The following is a 20,431-nucleotide window of genomic DNA, read 5'->3' as shown; positions in this document are numbered from 1 at the left end:
AGTTGTATATACAAACAGTGTAAAGGATGTTATTGTTTCTTAATTCTTCCAGGTTCCCCTTTTTACCTCATATTCTCCTTTTGTTTTGTTTTGCACAGCACAACACAGCTGGTATTAACTGTGAAAAGTGTACAAAAGGTTACTATCGTCCTTATGGTGTTCCACTGAGAGCTCCTGATGGCTGTATACGTGAGTCCTTTTCTATTAAGTGTCTTCTTATGGTGGTGGCTCAAGGGTTTTTTCTGCTATAATGAGGGTATGTGATGCATCTTTTGGGGAAGAAAAATGAAAGAATGGCCAAAAGAAGTTGGAGAACAACTGCAAATGACTTTCTGTTTTGCTTTAGATCTTGTTAGACGCTTTTTTCTCAACTTATGTGTCATATGAGCCTAAAGCTTCAATCCGTCAGCAGGACAATAGGAGGAAGTAAGGCAGAAAAGGCTTCTGAGGAGATAGGATCATGTAAGCCTGGGGTGCTGCTACCCACCCCACAGTGGGGTAGCATGACCTCTAAGAAGCTACTCTCATCTCCTACCCTCATGACCTTGCTTCTCCTAACTCTCTGCTGTATATATGAGGTATCCTTTGGCTCTTGGTCACTTGAAAACTTTATTCTATAGCTCAAAAGGTCATGAGAATCACTACTCCTACTTTATGCAGTGCTAAACCTACCATCTAATAAATAATGCAATAGGATAATTGCATTATCCTATATATAATATAGCATTTAAAAAAGAAAAAATGAGTACAGGTAAGAGGTAAGAGTTGAATTGCAAACACGCTGAAGGAGCCTTGTGACAGGTAGGAGGAAACTGGTTTGTTGAGTTGGGGTATTGAAATGAATGGGAAATCAACAGAGCCATGGTGTGCTGCCATTACGCTGCACACGGTGTGCAAGGGAAGGTGGATTGAGCATGGTGCTTAGCCTAGACCATGGTAAGAGAAGAGTGGATACCACAGAAAAGAGAGTTGCTGAGTGCTGCGGAGTACTAAATTGCAGCTTTTTGAATTTACAATACTAAACACTCTAAGAAAATAACATAGTTCTTACTTCTAAGGGTTATCACAAAGCTTAATTGGTGATTTAGAGTACTTGGAAAATATGTCACAGCATGAAAAAATTAATTCTTTAAATAATGAGGCATTCACAACTGTAATTTTACTATTATAATGCATTTGTGCACAGCTGTAAAAGGCAAATTAATTAGTTTTCAAAGAGTGCCTAATTGCTGATACTTACTTAGCCTGCAGTTGTAACTTGGAACATGCAGAAGGCTGTGAGGAAGGGTCTGGCCGCTGCTTCTGTAAGCAGAATTTCCAAGGAGAAAACTGTGAACGCTGTGCTGATGGATTCTATGATTATCCGTTTTGTGTCCGTAAGTATACAAATAAAAATGCATCTTTTCTGGTATTTTAAATATGCATTAAAGAATGAACAGTTTTCATTACACTTGACTTGGTTAAAACATCTGGCATTGAAGCTTCACTTGTTTACACGTTCAAACAAATCAGTTGTCATAATACTGAACAAAATCTGGTTTCTTTTACAAAATTACGGTTACTTGAAAATCAAACAGATTGTGCTGCTTTCTCACAATTCTGAGTTCATTTAAGACATCTTCATTGAGGCTACAGCCTATCTCTCAGTAAGCCATGAAGTCTAGTCCTAAAGCCCTGGAGAAATTGTTTGAATATGTCTCAGGGTCTCTAAATATAAAGACCACTTGGACTGGGAGGTGGAACAGGACTGTAGTGAAAGAGAGGGGAAAAAATGGTTTTGTGTTCTCCTTGACACCTCCTAGGATTTGCAACTTGCTTGTTTTTTGCAAACAAAGCTTGTGGGCTTTTGGAGGATTCTAAAATAAATAAAAATAATTCTAAAATAGTGCGTGCATAATGTTGGAAAGGCCCTCCTGGCAGAGCATAAGACTCTGATCCATGCTGTCTTATTTTTGCTGGACTGCAGGCAGGTGCAGATATGTAGTCGAAGGAAGGGTTCCAGTTTGTTTCAGATTTTTTAAGAAATGGTTGAAGGAAAGGTGTTTATAAATCCAAAGAAAATAACGTATTAGAAAAAACAATGTGACACAAATGCTGGGTGCTTCTGCTTATTGAAAATGGTAACAGAATGCTATCTGATGCTATTGATTAATTGAAAATTAGACTTCTACTTTAAGATAAAGAAATTAAAGTTAAGTGTTGGGAATTCAGCAGATTAAATGCTTTCCCCATAAACAAATTTTATATAAAATAACTGAGGAAAAAAGTAATATCAGAATTGTGTTTGCTGCATAGAGGCTTGTGACTCCGTGATCAGATTCTAAAAATGCATCAGTGGGATGTTTTATGCCCTCAGGAGAAGCATGTTTCTGACAGCCAATAAAACAGGTGTTGTTCTGGGGCAAGATTTGAGGTCTGACTAAAACAGAGGTACCATGATAAAAACAGAAGAAGGAAATCAATACAAAACAAAGGAAAAAAACAGTGTAAAAAATGGACTGTTGTTTGAATTCAGTTGCTGAGACAGAACAAATCCTTTTTGTACAGTGTACTCTAGATTATCGTATTTTGTTTGTCCTATTGTTTGTAATCCAACATTTTAAAGTAAGTTCAGCTCAGGTAGACCTTGATCTATGTCCCGCTGATCTTTGTAGCACATCAACTTTGGATCCCATCTTAATGGAGGAAAGTTTGTTGGGATGTCTTTACCATTCCTAATCTGGAGGATTCTCAAATAAAGAGCTCTCAAGATGTAATGTACATGTCATGAATTCTAGCAGTTCAGGCAGCGACTGATGATGCCACATAGCAGGAGATGGACCTTCAGCTGAAAACAGGAAATGTGAAATAAATATGGAGCTCCCTTGATAGCTCTCATAACACTGTATAGCATGAGAAAGCTTCTGTACAAAAGGGTGGGGAGCAGGGAAGCAACCTGGTGGCATTTCCAAATGGTGTCTGGCCCTTCATACTGTTCTTTTGAGAAGGGATGTTTGTTCCTGAACTGGAGAGCAAAAGTAAAATGGTTCTTATCCTGCTCCTAACTGAAAGGAAAGTAAGCTGAAGCTGGTTACTGGAGTTGTGAATATCACGCTCTCTGTATTGACAAAAGATGACTTAATGGTTTTTCATTATTTTTAGTGAAATAACTGTGTCTGTTTCAAATACACTTCGTTGTTTCTTTTGTTTTAAAGGTATTCCTGTATATCCTTTTACTTCTCCAAATCCAAGAGATGAAATGGCTGGTGACATAATCGGCAAGTTCTTGGTCGTTCTTTTTCCCCTCATTTCACTGTTTTCCCCCATGTTGCTATTTTTCACTCTTTTGGTGGTGCCTGCTCTTTCATGGAGATTTATGTAGGAGTTTTGCCACTGTTGGTATTTGTCTTTCAGAGGACCTTTGTTCTTGCCAGAAGTTCATCTTATTGTCATGTTCGTACTGAACAGTTTAGTAGGCTTGATTCAGAAAGAGTTATGGATGAAAATAAGTTTGACCAGCCTCCAGCAAACATCTGCAGAAGAGGCTGACCATCTTGTTTGGTGCTCTTACAAACAGATCCATCAAGACTTTCTGACATGTACAACTTGTCAGCTGCTTTGTGGTGTAAATCTCTTTCTTAAGGCTAACTCACCTCTGCTTCTGGACTGTCCTCTTGCACCTGGCAAATTGTGCATTGCCCTTGGCAGTGAAGAACTTTGATTCTAAGAGAGCTACACATTTCTTATTTAGCCCACTGCAAAGCTGCCTGAAATCCATACAATGATTCCCTCAGTGGGCTTATATTTTTTAGTATATATTATTATGCTGCAGAATGGAGTCGCCATCACAGCTAGTGATTAATGACATACATACCTGTAATGCACTTTAGGATGAATAAATTAAAAAAAACCTTGAAACCTTTTTAATATTCTAAAATCAACATTCTTGCCCTTTATTTCTGTTAGCTTTAATAGAACTGGAGTTTATGTTGGCAAATGAAAGTGTTTTCATCTGTAAATGTAGCAGGCACTTAGATATAAACAGTACAAATCCATGTATGTATTTACAAGTCCCAGTTGTTTTCTTGAAAGTGTCTGCAGTTGCCATCACAGCCCACAAAGCCTCAGCATGCTGTACCACTTATCTCCTTCGTACAGCATCCAAAATATTGACCCTCATAGGCCTCTGGGTATGCTCTGTTGCATATTCCCTTCTCTCACATATTTTTTAAAAGTAAGAATAAAACTCCAAAGAAAAATGAATAAATATAAACAGGAGAAAACAGATCTTGAGCTATTTATATTTTCAATTAATAGATTATCTCAAAAGAGAGTCCATCTGAGTCTGACAGCATAAGAAAGGCAGCTGCCCCTAAGTGGAAATTTCTGTGTTTGTAGAAGTTGTAAATTTGTGCTGGCAGACTAAGCACGATTACAGATTATTATTTTTTTAAATGAGATTTGCGTGTAAGGGTCATACAAATAGTTTTGTCGGTTCAGGAGTAATAATTACTCAGCACTGATCTGTTTTTCTCTGCAAAAATACAAGGAGTTGTGTGATTTTATGCATTAACTTTGTTCCTTTCTTTCTTTTCCTTTCCTGTTGTAACCAGAAGGTGGCTGCAAACCAGGGTATTTTGGCCCCCAGTGTCTGCGTAAGTGCCCTAGTTTCTTTGATGTTTGGAGCGTGTGCTCTGGTGTCAATGCCAGCCTTCGGCATCCAAGTGAAATAGGAAGTTTAAGATCATAATGCCATAAATGTTTTCTTTACAAATGTGCTCTTCAGCGTGCCAGTGCCATGGCGCAGGAGTGCTGGGAGGTGACTGCGATGGAAATACTGGACAGTGCAGATGTCGAATTGGATTTCAAGGGTTTTCCTGTGACACCTGTGCAGCCGGGTATTTTCATTACCCTTTCTGCCAGGGTAAGCCAAAACATTCCTTTCAGCAAGCATAGCCAAAATGCAGACCCATGTTTTATACGGAGAGAATTTCAATCCTTTTCCCACAAAGATGTGTTCGTAAGGGGCTCTCCCAAAAATCCTACAAATCAAAGAAGAAGAAAAACGTGATGAGGGGGGATTTCTATCTAAAAATGCCCCTGTTTCTCTGATCACTGTCTACTGTGTGATGCAGCTGTCAGACTCCAGTTTGAGGCTGGATTTAGTAACATTGATGAAATTTAGAATACCAGTGTGAACATTTATGTCATTTATCCTTGTTTTTAAAAAAATTTATTTGTGTTTGAGTTTGCAACCTCACTTTGATGCATCAAGCTGCCCTTTCTAATCAATACTAGAAAACCGAGTGTTTTTAAACTTCATTAACCATCTCCATACTGTATTTTTAGGCATTTTATTAACCTTTCCCACCTGAGATTGTAAATCCAAACCAGAAGTTGTTTTATTTTGGTCTTTAAAAGGATGGAATTACTTTCAATAGTTGGCATACCACTTGGCATTGATAAATCAGACTCTGAGTGAGGACAGGCTAAGTGTAGTACTTCAACACTCATACTGAAAGCAGTAGTTACTGTGAGCCAGATTCTTTTGCTCTTTCGTTAATGTCTCCCTCAATACTGAATTATCACTGATGTGGGCAATCAATCAAAGCAGCTTTGAATCAAGATAAATTTGATGGGAAGATTTTGGTCCTGTTGAGCATCAGGGAGCGGTGCTTTTAAATTATTTTTTTTTTTAATTTAAAGAAGGATAAAAGAGAGCCTGTGCAGAGGCTGCCTCTGAAATGTCTTTTCTCATTTTCAGTGTGCGAATGTAACTTGGCGGGTGCCCAGCCCCAAGTCTGTGATTTTCTCGGGAGGTGTCTTTGTCGCTCAGGGGTAGCTGGAGTTCAGTGTGACGGCTGTCAGCCTGGCCACCACTCGTTCCCTGCCTGTCAAGGTAAGGCTGCTGATCACATGTACAGCATCAAACAGGCCCCTGAACAGGCAGACAGGAGTCCTTTTTGGGTACCATCTTTGCAGTGGCTGGAGCAATGTTCACAGCAGTAAATTAGCAAGCGAGTCTTGTTCTCTACAGTGAAGTCCTCATACATTCTCATTCTTCAAGCACTATTTCCAGGCATGTTTTCATAGTAAGGAAGAATCATATAGTGGGTTTTCTCACAGGCCTTTTCTTTGCATGGCCAGACAGTTTGATATAGCCTCAGTAAGCACAGATGTCTTACTAATAACCAAAGCATCTGAAAGCTGTTTTCGCATGGAGACCTACTGCAACAGAGCATAATTGACTGCTAAGGAACTGGCATAGTGGAAAAAAAAAAACCAAGCAGAGCTGTGAAGCACTAATCTACTTTTGCAGAAGATCTTTCTTTGGTACGTTGCAAAATATATGTTTTGTAAATCTGAAAATGAGAAGCTCTGATTTTGCCCCTCACAGTGATTTCCCACTCATTTTAAGATCATACGACAGCCACTGAGCCAATCTCTGTTCATGTAATCATGAAACATGAACTCCACAGGGTTCCACCAGTGTACCTGCCACCAAGGACTAGCCTGCCTTCATGAGAGAGGAAAACTGATGAAATATGACCTGGGATATCATAATGGTTTTGTGTGCATATAGTGAATCCATCAAGTCCTATCTGGCCCCTTGGTTTCGTCTGCCTTTGCAGTGAATGAGAGAGAGGCCCTTAATCCTTAGTGAGTTTTATACTGAGAAAGAATATAGAATATTGCCTAGTTCTGGTATGTACTTTCCTGTACAGTTTAATAAGAGTTTTATGCAACATTATGATTTACTTTCTTCTCTCATTATTTTTGGTTGTTGGCTCTAGCACTCTTCTTCCTTTTGGGCTTACATACTTGTTTTTGTCCTATGAATAGACAGCAGAATTCTTTATGCCCTTGCAAGGATATATTATGTTGTGTTACCAAACATAATGAGTGGAATAAAGAAATACCACATGACTGTGTCTTTATGGTCTGGAACAGATTAACATTTTTTAACAAAAAACATAAAGTCAGGGTTCTGCATTGGTACACCCTATTTGGTGGTTTTAAAAAATGTTTTTTTTCTTAGAACTGAATCAGGTAGCAATCTTAAAGCAAATCAAACCCATATTGCATATGTTTGAACTTTTAACACCAAAAGCTGAAAAGAGACATAAAAGCTTAAAACAGCGTGCAAAAATCCCAAATTGTAAAAGGCAGATAAAAATAGTTGAAAACACAGTCAGACTCAAAACGGCGGCAGTTCACAGCTTGTTCTGTTAAAATAAGCTGCCATGGGTTTAAATTTAAACTAATGCAGCATGCTGCAAACTGTGGTGGAAAGTGAGCAGCCCAGCCTGCTGCTCCTGTTTGGAGTTGTCATCGTCAGAAGGGAGGTAGATCTATACCTTCTTGGCTCCTGCAGCCAAAACTGATCTCTCTGGTCTTGCCTTGTTGAACAAAATAGAAGCTTTATTCAATAGGAGTGGTATCAAAATAAAGCCTTTAAACCATTCAGTGTTATTAAAATGAGGAGAGAATGCAATATAACGTTCAACTGGGAGTGGACTCTAGTGTATGTGATGTTTTTGGAAGTTGCAGTATTTGTATTTCTCTTACACTAACTTCCTAGCAAGCCCGGCGTCTTTCCAGGCCTCTTTGAAGTAAACACAGCAAAGTCAGATGTCCTTGGCGGCAGCAGAAAGAGGAACCAAAAGGGGAAACGAGGATCATGAACGTGGAACAGAACAGCAGTGTTTGTTTTATATTTCTGTCAGTCAGCGACTTCTGTCAGTTGTAAAAGCCAAGCCAAACTGCAACACTTCAGCTTGTACCTGGGGCAGCTGAGGTTCCCAGATGGGTTCCCATTCATGTACCTATAAAATGTGGGCCTGTGTAACTACCAGCATCATTTCAGTAAAATAGCACATCTTATCTGTGATAGAGCTGTTAGCCTAAAAAAATGGTAACTCCAAGAGAAGCACCCATCCAGCTAGTTGTTGTAGTCTGACCACGTGCCTTGTGTATTAGATGCAGATTCCAGCAGCGCACTGCTTGCCAGCTTGTCGAATTAAGATGTCAGCAATTTTTACCTTGTGCAACATTTATTTGTGGATTATGAGCCTGTGCTTGTGCTTCATCAACTGCTCGACTAATAAGCTTCTTGTTAGCCATTAGACCTAGCCTAGCTTTGTGGATGCTGTTTCTCAAAGGTTATTTTTTAAAGATGTTAAGTACTTCTCTCATGTGATGTTCTTTCCATTTCAAGATGGATTTCTGTCCCTTACACATGTTTTGCAAGGCACTCTACATTACGGAATTGCAGTAAAAACCTGATTATCAATTGCTGAGGAGGCAGTTACATTATAAGCATCTATTTCAGGATATTTATTTTTGGTGGTAAAATTATGGTTCATCTGGATCCCTCATGATTACTTTACATTCAAAGATTCAAAGGCAACTTTTCTTTTTTTGCAAACTGTTTTAAGTAACTACTGGTTTAGACATGTATCTGTTAGAATAATTTTTTTTTTTTCTCTTTGCAGAATGCAACTGTGATGCTGTTGGCTCAGTGGACAATACATGTGGTCCTAGAGGTCAGTGTCTGTGCCATAGCAACTACGGTGGACTTAGATGTGACCAGTGCGCTCCAGGTTATTACAGCTACCCCAGCTGCTTGCGTGAGTAAAAGGCTTTCTTCCTTTTACTGGAGTTACCTCTGTAACTATGATAGTTTTGTTCAGTTGAAAGCTGGCCACAAAACTGCTGAAGATCCAGCCAGCGGCCAGGGTTCCTGGAAGGCACACGCTCTGGTAGTCCTCCCTGGCACATCATCGCTGTTCCTGTGCTAGTTGGATTAATGTGAGCCTGGCAGTGTTTGGCCTTGGCGCAGCTGTGTATCCCTCTTAAAATATGAAGTCTAAATCTTAGGCTGAGCAATGGACATGTATCTTTATGAGTTCTGGTTCACTCAACTTACAGAACATATGCTGTGTTTCAACTGGTTTGGGCTTCTAATATTTGATATGTTGCCTTGTAAACTTTTTAGTTTATTAGGATGTGCTCTACATGTGTGCCAGTATTGCACCATCAATCCTAGCCTAGGACTTGACTCTGCAAATCACCCATGATACCAATTTTTCCTGCCCATGTGGATCAGTTGATCAGGCCCAGAATGTTTGTATACATTTTCCACATCAAGCAGGGGGAAACCTGCAGGCTCTGTCATTAAGATCAGCAAGCTACTTGATCTTCATGATCAGGACTGCTCTTTCCTAGAAATCAAAATATTATTAGTGCTAAAGAAGCAATGTATCTTCAGAATTCTGCTATTATTAGTCACTACAACCACAGCACAACATAACCTGTCAGGTTTGTTCTCTCTCTTTAGGAGACTGGCTACTACTTTACTAAATAATTGTCATTAACCGTTTCACCTTTAGACTCTATCTGAGCAAAGACTAGTCCCCTGGACAGCGTTGTTCTATTTTGTGGCATTATTCTTATTTACCCTGTCTGTACAAGTCATTGCAAAACTGAGACCTTACATAGGAATTGGGAACAGTAAGACTTGCATGGTGTGTTTCAAAGCTTGTTTCTGGCCTCCTCTGCCCTCAGATCTAAAGGGTGATGGGCATACAGTTTTATATTCTATACTTCACCATCATATTTTTAAGTGCAGGTCTAATTACAGGATTTGCCCTGCGCTTTCTGTAATCATAAGAAGATCAAGAGAGCAGAAAGGCAAAACCAAGTCTGCTCTTACGATGGGACAAAGAAGATGAAGAAGAGAGTTTTATTATGGTTTTGGATAATCCTACCTGTTTCTGTCAAGAATAAAGGAACAAAACAATGCCGAGGTGGTACAGGTCACCTCAAACTCATAGGTTCCAAGCAGGTGTGGGGACCCTATGAGTTATGGGAGGACCCTGTGAGCTATTTATTGCACAGAGAAATGAAGAACACTAGACAAACAGTACCCAAACCTCTACAGTACTAAAGTTTTGGGAAGTTATTGCTTGATACCCACAGGGTGAATCCTCCCACCACTGTCAATATTTGTTGTTGTGTAGCTTGTCAGTGCTCTCCTGATGGTTCCCAGCATGGCACGTGTGAGCCAGCATCGGGGCAGTGCGAGTGTCAAACAGGCGTCACAGGGCGACAGTGCGACAGATGCCTTTCTGCAGCCGACAGCTTCCCCTACTGCAAAGGTAACACTTCTGAGGGAAAGCCCTCCGTTCACATTCAGATCATCCCCATTTTTATTGCAACATTCTCCAGGGCAGTCTGCTACGTGCAGAGTTCTATAGAAACCTGGGGAGGGAAGTGTGTGGAGGGAGGGACACACCAGGAGTACATATTAGATGAGCTTATCCATCATTCTCTATATTATTTGAAGAAGTGAACTATAAGTTTAAAACCTTTTTTAGATGGTGGCAAAGGAACTTTAAGAAAATGCCTTTCAGTTCTGTAGGTCAGTGCTATATTTTTCAAGGGACTACTTTGCATACCAAACCAGATAGTCTAAACTAGGCTAAATACACATTTGAAAAAAATGTTATTAAAGGCTTCTGCCGCTCTTGAAGTTTAAAGTATTTGAGTCCCTCCAAGGTAACTGTATTAAAAAGCCTTTCCAAATTCACACCTGCTACATTGTACTTCTCCTCTACTACGTTCCACAGCTCTGATTTCAAAAGATCTTTCAATGTGTTTTTTGATTTCATAAAGGTGTCAACACTGAATGCGACCCTTCAGGTAGCATTGGTTCTCATTCTGTAAGTATTCCATCATTGCAGCTAACAATGTGTGTTAATAATTCACGTGTCTGCTGAACACATTCATTTCATTGCTCAAGCCCTGAAGCCTGTTCTTAGTGAAAGAATTGCACGAGCTTATTTGTAGGATAAGAGTGGAAACAAACTGTGTTTTGTTCTTTGGTCATATCAATGCAATTACCTGTTAAGGATTTTTTTAAAAATGTTTTATATATAGAATATGCATATTGTTTATGTCTTCTTGGTATGCTAGAATACTGATATATTCATGCAGATGTGCATACATCCCTATGCGTGTCTCAAAGAAAGACCTTCTGGTTCTGAGTTGCAGTGGACCATTTCATCATCAAATTATTCTTGAAAAAAATATTATCTCTTTGTAATTGTTGCTATTCCACTATTATTGTTATTAATACACTGGTTGTTACTAGTAGCATATTACCAGAAATAACAGTCATTGCTAAATGTGTAGCAAAGAAGACCTATTTACAAGGGCATATAGTGGTAGGACAAAGGGTAGTGGCTTTAAACTGAAAGAGGATAGGTTTAGATTAGATGTAAAGAAGAAATTCTTCACTATGAGGGCTGTGAGGCACCGGAACAGGATGCCCAGAGAAGCTGTGGATGCCCAGTCCCCGGCAATGTTCAAGGCCGGGTTGGATGGGGCTTTGTGCCACCTGGTCTAGCGGAAGGTGTCCCTGCCCGTGGCGGTGGGGTTGAAACTAGATGATCTTTAAGGTCCCTTCCAACCCAAACCATTCTACGATTCTGTGATCTTATGGTTTATGTAGGCTCATGTATGCAGCTATATGTGTCTTCCACCAATAAAGGAAGGCGTAAATATGAAAATTAATGGTTATTTTTAAGGAAATCTGCTTTTAAACTTTTTGCAGAACAGTTAATGCTTTACAGCAGTTCTAATAAGGCTATAAAAGAATTGGAAAGTACATCCATTGGGACATGTAGAATAAATTATATACAGAAAAAATACACAGAGTGGAACAATCGTGTGCTGATAGTATGAGATAGAAAAATCTAAGAAGTCTGAATCAGCCACAGTTTCCATGCATCTGTAAAAGTCAGTAAACTGCCTGAGCTGTTAATGATGTTAGTTTTTTCTTAGTACTATAGAGCAGTATGTTTTTTATGAAACAGATGAACCCATATTGACTCCTTTCTGTCATTAGGGCTATTGTCAATGTCTTCAGCATGCTGAAGGTCCTACCTGTAGTAAATGCAAACCATTGTACTGGAACCTGGCCAAAGAACACCCTGAGGGATGTACAGGTACAGCTTCATGATGTATTTCTTTGGTTTATGGAATGTGTTCGATTCTTTTGGAAGTCATCTTTATTCGCTGTTGCCATCTTTGGTGCTCAGTGACTTTCACAACTCCTGTTAACAGCATGTTTTTCATGCTACTTAATTGTAACACCAAATTACCCATGATATCAGCTGTTACTTTTAAAAATTAGACTATAATTTCATGAGTGTTTGCTAGTGGTGGACCAAGGTGTGCTCTGAGTTACAATGATGAGTACTTCATATGGCCTTATGGCAGTTTTACCAGAGATGAGATTTCTGCCCTTAACACTGAAACAAGAATTTGGCTCATTGTTTTGCAAAAAAGGTGCTTTTTCATTTATTATCATCTCCTAGCTTGTAGAGGAATGGAAAGCCTTTTTGTGGCCTCAGGGGGTAACAAACTGGTTATGGTTTGTGTCTATATAATACCGATCTGTTTGCAATTTTCAACGTTTGCTAACAGTGAGCGTGTGTTTTTCAGGCAGATAATCATAATTTTAAAGATTAAAAAAGGATAACAATAAAAACTCTTTAAAGATTTTTTTCTTCCCAGCTATTTCCTTTCCAACAGGTTCCACCACAACAACCACCTAGATAGTCTTAGAGCTGATGTAGATATTACATCTTTGACTCTAAATCTCTAAATATTATACAGTCTAAACATCTCCTCAAAGATTAATTGCTGCACCTTTCATGTAATTAATCTTCTCTGCCTTCAGTCACAGAGTCAATACTGGGTTTCACCAAACCTCTAGGTCAACACAGCTTCTTCCCGCAATATGTTCTTCATTTATATTTCATACGGAGAGCTGAACTGGCCCCAAGGTAGCAGTGCAGAATAGGAGCTGCCAGCCAGGCTGGAAGACACTGTTTTGCATCAATTGTCTGAATGTTTCTAAGAAATAAAACACTTGTGAATCCAAACTCAAGACTGTTTTTGTTAAACGGAATTTAGAACACTTTAAAACACACCAGTAAATCACACATACACAGAAGTCCTCATTCCTTCTCCTTTGCTGTTTCTTCTCACCTTGTGCCAGTACCAGTCTGCTATTCTGAACCTTCCAGAGTAAAATTCACCTTCTGGCACTGTGACTCAAAATAGCAGATTCAGGGTGGTGGGGTTTTTTTCCTGCAAAATATCTTGCAAAGATGAAATGCAGATTGTCTTTTTTTTTTATCTGTGCAGCGTGCCAGTGTGATGTGAGTGGAACACTAAGTGGAGTTGGTGAATGTCAGCAGGTAAAGTGAAATTAAAAGACTGACATTAATTAAATTGTTTTTTTTAAAATATAAATTGTAACAATTGGAAAGGTAGAAATCTTAGTACTGAATATTGCTTTTGCACATAAAGTGGCTGGTTTTATACAGCAAAGAAGCAGTTTTATACAGAAGTTTTATGTATAAGTTCTGAAAATTGTTCATCACCTTAAGTTTATGTATTTTCTAGTCTGCTCATTGAAGATTACAATTACAGAAGTTATGTCTGATGTCATAAATTGAGACCACAATGGATCATAATCCAATTAGAATTTTATTAATTGTAGCAAGTAGAATATGAGCAAATACAGCGCTGGACGGCAGGGGAGTCTGCGCTCCGCCAACTGCCGTACTGAGCAGTTCAAACAGTCTCTCTTTATACATCTTTACTTCCATGTTCAATGAGATAGTGGAGGTACTTTTCGCATGCTTCAGTTGTTGTTAGGGGGTCGTTTCCTGCTTCCTGGTGATATGGGGTTGCTTGTCTTATCTCTGATGGTTATCTTGCATAAGCACGCCTGGGAGGTATTCTTCGCATGCTTTACATTGAGCTTAACATAAGTCTTAATAAACAATACCTTAGTTCAGTTTCTCACAATCCCCCCTTTTTCTTTTTATCCTATTATTGTTTATTAGACACTACTTTCATTTTCGGCACTGCAGGCAAATCTTCTTCCACAATTCCGACATTTATCATAACACTCACAAGGTAATATCTCACAATTACAATCATAGTTCTTATGTGGCATAATGCATTCACAACAATCGTCATCTTCATTAATAGATACACTCTTATATTTTGCTTCAGACCTTGTAGTCAAAATAAGCAATTTAGCTGGGTCAAACCGTTCTTTAATAAAATGTAAAATACAGCGTAATATACAAGGTCCAAATATAAGTCCCAGAATCAACATAATAAGCGGTCCTGCTAAAGCAGACAACAAAGTGGTTAGCCAAGGTGAAACATTAAACCAGCTTTCATACCATAACTTGCCCGCTTCACGATCTTTTTTACGTTGATCTAACCTTTTCCGGAGTTTGGGCTATTATCGATAATAAAACTAACGATATACCAGGAAAAAGGGTGTCTGTCAATTTTTCCAATTTAAGTACACTTTTACCAGTCTTGGGGAAGTTCGACCATAGCTGCTTTTGCGTCTCATTGTTCTGGTTCTTTTCTCCACAGTTTGTTCCTCCTCTGCCTCGCCCGTCGACTCGGTTGCTTCGAGCCACGGGGTGTACCATCTTCTTGGCAGCAAGGGAAATCTTCAGGAGAACAGCTGTTTCAGGCTTTCTGCCTGTTTATATAGGCCTCCCACTTTGCAGCTTTAACTAATGGGACTAAGCAAGACACAGCTAGTACTTCCCTTCTGCACTTTGTAGCCAAAATTTCAACCACAAAGGGGATTGATTCGTTGGAATGGTAATAATAATACTAAGGGTTTATTCCTTTGGCAAAACTTTCCACCATTCATGGGATCCTCGAATAATTTCTTGTTCCGACTCTAATTGTTTTTAATTTCCACTCAGTGAGAGTTCTTTGGGTTTTCCAACACTGTGTGCAAACTCCTATCGGAGGGTATCCATATTCACAGTGTGTCCACCATTTATCCTGGCATACCTTACACTTGCAACGAGCAAATGGATAACAATCGCAGTTCAAATGATTGCATCTAATTTGTATATCTAAAGTGCTTATTAGCTTTTCCTTTATATTCAATATTGTGTTACTACATAAGTTTAGCAATTTCCTTCAACACACTTTGTACGCTTCCATATATAATAGATTAAAAAAAGATAATTATAGCAAATATAAACAGCAATATACACTTTATACCAAAAGGTAATGCGGCAAAATAATCAACTTTTCAGAGTTATCTTGGTGTCACCTGGAGTACTGATTACTTTCCAGTGGGGTCTCGTCACTGGGCCTTTAATGCGACTAGCATGAGTCCATCCACGCTCAGCAGTCCGGACAGCTGTTTCATCTTGTTCCTTAGCTCCCATTTGTTCTAGTTTTTCCTTTTCTGCAGACTCAAAACTCAAATTATTACTAACAGGTACTTGTTGCATAGTCAAATCGTACTATAATTGCCTGCTACTCGTTTTGCTTCTGTATCAGCTGCATTATTTCCTCTAACTTGATAACTCGTGCCTCGCTGGTGTCCCTTTATATGTACAACTGCTATTTTATTTGGTATTTTTCAATGCCCCCAGAACTCGCCGAATTAATTCTGGGTGTATCAGTTCTTTTCCCTGTGAGTTAACAAATCCTCTCTCCTCCCATATTTTCCCAAAGGTATGTACTACTCCGAACGCATAGCGTGAGTCTGTATATATAGTTCCATCCTTTCCCTTCAGTGACACTAAGGCTTTCCACAATGCGTACAGCTCACAGGCTTGAGCCGACCAGCTGGCACTCAGGGGGCCCGATTCTATTGTCTTAAATTCTCCTTTTGCCCCAATTACTTGTACTTTTTCAGGGGAAACTTTACATCCCTCAGGTATTTGCCTAATAGTCGATTTCTCAGCCCCAGTGTCTACTAAAAAGGTGAACTCTTGTTTATGGGGACCTATTTTTAATTTTATCAAGGGCTCATGATGACTCCGGTCCCCTAAGATATAGAGCCCCTGACTCTCCTATTCCGTTTTTAATATTTCCTCATCCCTGATCCTTTCTCTGCAATTCGTCTTTATATGTCCCTTCTTTCCACAGTAAAAACAACATCTCTGTTCCTTCTTTACTACCACGTTCCCTTGTTTCGTTCCAGCAGATCTGTGTTCACCAGTCCGCCCTTTGCGATCCTCTCTGACTGCTGCTACCATCATTTTTACTTGTCGCTTGCTGCTCTCTTCTTCCCGCTTTACGTAGACTTTCTGAGCTTCCCTCAATAATTCATCCAACCCTCTATTCTGCCAGTCCTCTAACTTTTCAATCTTCTTTCTGATATCTTCCCATGATTTTGCCACAAACTGAGTTTTGAGGAGCGCTTGCCCTAAAGGGTCGTCTGGATTTACCCCAGAATACAGCTGAAGGGCTTTCCTCAGTCGTTCCAGCCACTCAGTAGGGCTCTCATCTTTCTTTTGTATTTCATTAAATGCTTTATTGATATTCTGGCCACGGGGTACTGCTTCTCTAATCCCTTGAATTACTATAGTTCTCAGGTCCTGCATATGAGTTCTATGCACCGGATCCTGATTATCCCAATTAGGTCTTTGGAGTGGCCATTTAATATCTGCTTGGGGTCCCTGGGCATGCTGAGCATTCCACAGTCTCATTCCTGCTCGTCTAATCATATCTCTTTCCTCGGTAGTAAATAATTGACCAAGGATAGATTGCATCTCATCTCAAGTATAAAGGTTTGGTCCCAAAAATTGATCTAATCTTTCTGCCACTCCGAGTGGGTCTTCAATTAGGTTTCCCATCTCGGTTCTTTTAAAATCTCGTAGGTCAGCCGAACTTAGGGGCACAAAAATATATCCAATCACAGGTTGGGGTCCCCCCATGGGCATTTCCCTTAAAGGATACATCTGAGCTGCCCCTTTTTGACTCCTAGTTACGCGTCTAGGAGGAGGGGGAGACCCTTGTTCCGATTCTGGTGGGGGAGTGGGCGCTCTGGGGACCTCTGAAGGGGCTGCGGGAGCAGGAGGAGAAATATAAGGAGGGGGGGTTAGAAGGGTTTCGTCTAACTCTTCCTTCTTTTTCTTTTGTTCAGTTTTTACTTCATTCAGTGGATAAAGTCTAGCTCTCGGTCTTTCTAGCCACACTTCCGCATACTGACTCTCTTCTGGGTTAAGGGGTTTTTTTATTGTTAACCCAGAGGTTTAATTGTTGTCTGACCCAATCCTCTTCTGACCCATAGACTGGCCAAACGACATCTTTAGAAATCTTCTTCCCTCCCCATATCCTAGTACAATATTTTATCATTTTTTGTTTATCTTTCCCTAGGGTTCCAGGGAAATATCTCCAATTGTCTAGGATATATGCCAGAGGGGTATTCTTAGGTACAGTGGGTACCTTTCCCATGGGAGTCGAAGGCTTGCTGCCCTTCGCCCCCATCTTCTGGAATATCCACAAGCGTGCACTCACTCGTTCCCCTTGTTCCTGGCCCAGTCCCTCGCGGGAGATGGGAAACGCAGTACTTAAGGGTCCGCACTCGCCTGGTTCAATATAGCGAACCTCTCACTCGTTATATTCCAGGAAACCCAATCCCGCCCGAACGGTAAACCCGCGAACAAATTCGCCATATACTTACGCGCCCTGCGTCTTCGTCCGGACTCCCGTGCACAGAATTTTTATGGGATTTTACCGGTTTCTCCTTTGCTCATCATTCTAGAATTTAGGTTCGTCGGTAAGGTTGAGGTAAGCTGTCGGTCGCGGGGCCGCGGATTGCCGCGGGGCGCCTCCCCGGAGGACAGAAGCTCACCGTTCCTTATCCGAGTCACGGCACCAAATTGTCATAAATTGAGACCACAATGGATCATAATCCAATTAGAATTTTATTAATTGTAGCAAGTAGAATATGAGCAAATACAGCGCTGGACGGCAGGGGAGTCTGCGCTCCGCCAACTGCCGTACTGAGCAGTTCAAACAGTCTCTCTTTATACATCTTTACTTCCATGTTCAATGAGATAGTGGAGGTACTTTTCGCATGCTTCAGTTGTTGTTAGGGGGTCGTTTCCTGCTTCCTGGTGATATGGGGTTGCTTGTCTTATCTCTGATGGTTATCTTGCATAAGCACGCCTGGGAGGTATTCTTCGCATGCTTTACATTGAGCTTAACATAAGTCTTAATAAACAATACCTTAGTTCAGTTTCTCACATCTGATAATATTTTTTGTTGGGATTAGGATGTTCTTCCTCTTTAGAATGAGAGTGAATTCAAAGTATTGAAAGATTAAAGTTCTGAAAAAGGTGCTGAATCATTTTTGATGAAATTTTCTTCACAGGAAACCGGGCATTGTTACTGCAAATCTAATGTTTGTGGAGATTCTTGTGACACTTGTGAAGCTGGTTATTATGCTCTTGAAAGCAAGAATTATTTTGGCTGCCGAGGTAAAATTAATAAAGGACATCTCTAGTAGCACATTCGCAATTAGCACAAAAGTCTTTAGAATTCCCTTGGTTGTATTTTGAAAATGTGGATGTATTCATTGAATCACTAATTCTGCACTGCTGCTTGTAATTGCTTATAACCCATGTAACTCCTCATTTGCCTTCCAAAGGGAGAAAGAACAAAGCAGACGTTACCACTGCGGTTCCCAGCCATTTTGTGGCTTGCTCGCTGGAGGAAAGGTGTTCATTTTTGAGATCATTGTCCTCCACCTCGCCTTCCCTGGTGCCTCATTTACTATTACTTGCCTGAGGCTCCTCTGTCAAAGCCTGTAATGAGATTGCACAAGGCGCAGCTAAAGCCGTTATCTTATCAAATAAGATAACTGAGAGTCATTCTTCCTCTCACTCCTTCTCCCAAGTTGTGGGGCCAGGGTTGGTTGATTTTCCTGCAGGCTTTACCTCTAAGAGTGGTGGCGGTAGCTGCCTGTTCCTCTTAGCAGTTTAGCCTGCAGTTAGTCTCCCACTGCAATAAAAACTTAAAATTTTACAACAGATACAAGCTTAATTTTCTTTTCAGGTATATTCGTGTATTGCTTTAGTGCAGGGCTCAGTGTGTTTTGAAGCAGAACAAGATGTAGCTGTGATGTGGAGAAAGCGGTCCTTCTTCTGAAGGATACTTGCTCTGCCATGTGTTTTGAGTGATGTAGGGCTACTTCAACAGTTCCCTTCCCACCTTGTTCCCCCGCTGTAGATGTAGGTTTGTTAAAATTATTGAAAGCACTTTTACTAACTTCACTGTGCTTTACACCGCTCCAGGGTTGATGCAAGAGGTTTATTTTTAAAGCATTGAAGTACTTCCAACAGTTATTTAATACAAACAAAGTTAAAAATAATGGCTACTGTATCAAACAAAGCTTTCATGCCTAATGTGCAAACCGAGGAGCTAAGGAAAGGCATCTGGTTCCACAAAGGTGTCAAATGCTTTAATTATCCTTGATTTCAGTGAGGTTACAGGTGCTTAACATGTCTCAGAAAACAGAACACTTTTACACTATGATGTAAATATGCATTTAGGAACTTTCAACCTTTCATCTTGAAATTTTTAGGCTCGACATACTTGTCCCTTGGTATGATATATTATACCTCGTTACTAGAGCTGTCCTTTAGTTTGTGCCACAAGTCCTGTCTCCTGTAGGAAGTCATTCAATATTGTTGTCCAGTATTCGTTAAAAATATGCATATGCTTTTATATGAACACATATGTTCATGTTGTATGCAATTTTTTAAAGATAAATTCAATACAGGGGTACGAGACTCTGAAAAATCAACTTACAGTTTTTGTAAGGTAGGGTTTTTTTGTTAGTTTGTTGGTTTTTTTTAAAAATAATTATTCATTGTGGTGTTGCTGTAGAAATTACGACTTATTAGCAGAACACTTGAATGACTGTTCTGCAAAACTCTAGTCCAGCACTTAGTAATGTCGCGTGGCTTATTACGTGTGATTTTTTTAAAAAAGTGGCTTTTGTCACATTCCAAGGAGAAATAAGGAAAAAAAACATAAACGTGGGAAGGCAGAAATAATTGCAGCTTATGCACATGTGTTAACATGTGTTTGAAAGAGTCTGAGGGGCTTCAGAAGGAGGAAGTGAATCATTAACGGTGTTTAATTAGCAGAAGTGAGGTGTGTTTTCTGGTAACTTTTATCACTTTTTTCTGATGGGATATTTGGCTTCTGCTCTTTGCCTGACAGGCTGCCAGTGTGATGTTGGAGGATCCCTCAGCCCGGCATGTGCCGAGCCCTCGGGTGGCTGCCAGTGCAGGGCGCACGTCGTGGGGACGGCCTGTCAGGAGTGAGTCTGGCTGTAGCTCCTGGTAGCTCATGCTTCAGCATGGTTCTTCTGAAACTGCCCACAAGGCCCTTGCTGTCCTTTTACGTGAGATTCTGGATTCATTGTTAAACAAGAGGTTTAATTGTATTATTTATTGATATTAATTTTTCCGGGCAGTTTTCTTCTGTTGTTTTAATAAGATTTTTTTATCTTGTTTCCTTAAATAACTAATACCTGATTTGCAATAGTATTGCATATATATCTATATTTCTGTCAAGT

At 39.9% G+C, this 20,431-nt stretch overlaps 1 protein-coding gene across 1 annotated transcript in view; it reads left to right on the top strand.

The window, feature by feature from the left end:
- The window catches only part of LAMA3 (laminin subunit alpha 3), a 127,074-nt gene that overhangs the window by 34,442 nt on the left and 72,201 nt on the right, over positions 1–20,431 (top strand). The window contains exons 9-21 of the mRNA XM_064442858.1: positions 99–189; positions 1,245–1,376; positions 3,195–3,257; positions 4,593–4,634; positions 4,766–4,903; positions 5,744–5,878; positions 8,475–8,609; positions 10,002–10,139; positions 10,657–10,703; positions 11,891–11,990; positions 13,198–13,250; positions 18,218–18,323; positions 20,074–20,173. Coding sequence (XP_064298928.1) covers positions 99–189; positions 1,245–1,376; positions 3,195–3,257; positions 4,593–4,634; positions 4,766–4,903; positions 5,744–5,878; positions 8,475–8,609; positions 10,002–10,139; positions 10,657–10,703; positions 11,891–11,990; positions 13,198–13,250; positions 18,218–18,323; positions 20,074–20,173 — 1,280 coding nt within the window. The remainder of the gene's footprint in view (positions 1–98; positions 190–1,244; positions 1,377–3,194; positions 3,258–4,592; positions 4,635–4,765; positions 4,904–5,743; positions 5,879–8,474; positions 8,610–10,001; positions 10,140–10,656; positions 10,704–11,890; positions 11,991–13,197; positions 13,251–18,217; positions 18,324–20,073; positions 20,174–20,431) is intronic.

This window comes from Phalacrocorax carbo, chromosome 2, assembly GCF_963921805.1.
Source record: "Phalacrocorax carbo chromosome 2, bPhaCar2.1, whole genome shotgun sequence".
Classification (NCBI taxonomy): Eukaryota; Metazoa; Chordata; class Aves; order Suliformes; family Phalacrocoracidae; genus Phalacrocorax; species Phalacrocorax carbo.
The sequence above is the reverse complement of the archived record's forward strand: the minus strand, read 5'-3'. Positions and strand labels throughout refer to the sequence as shown.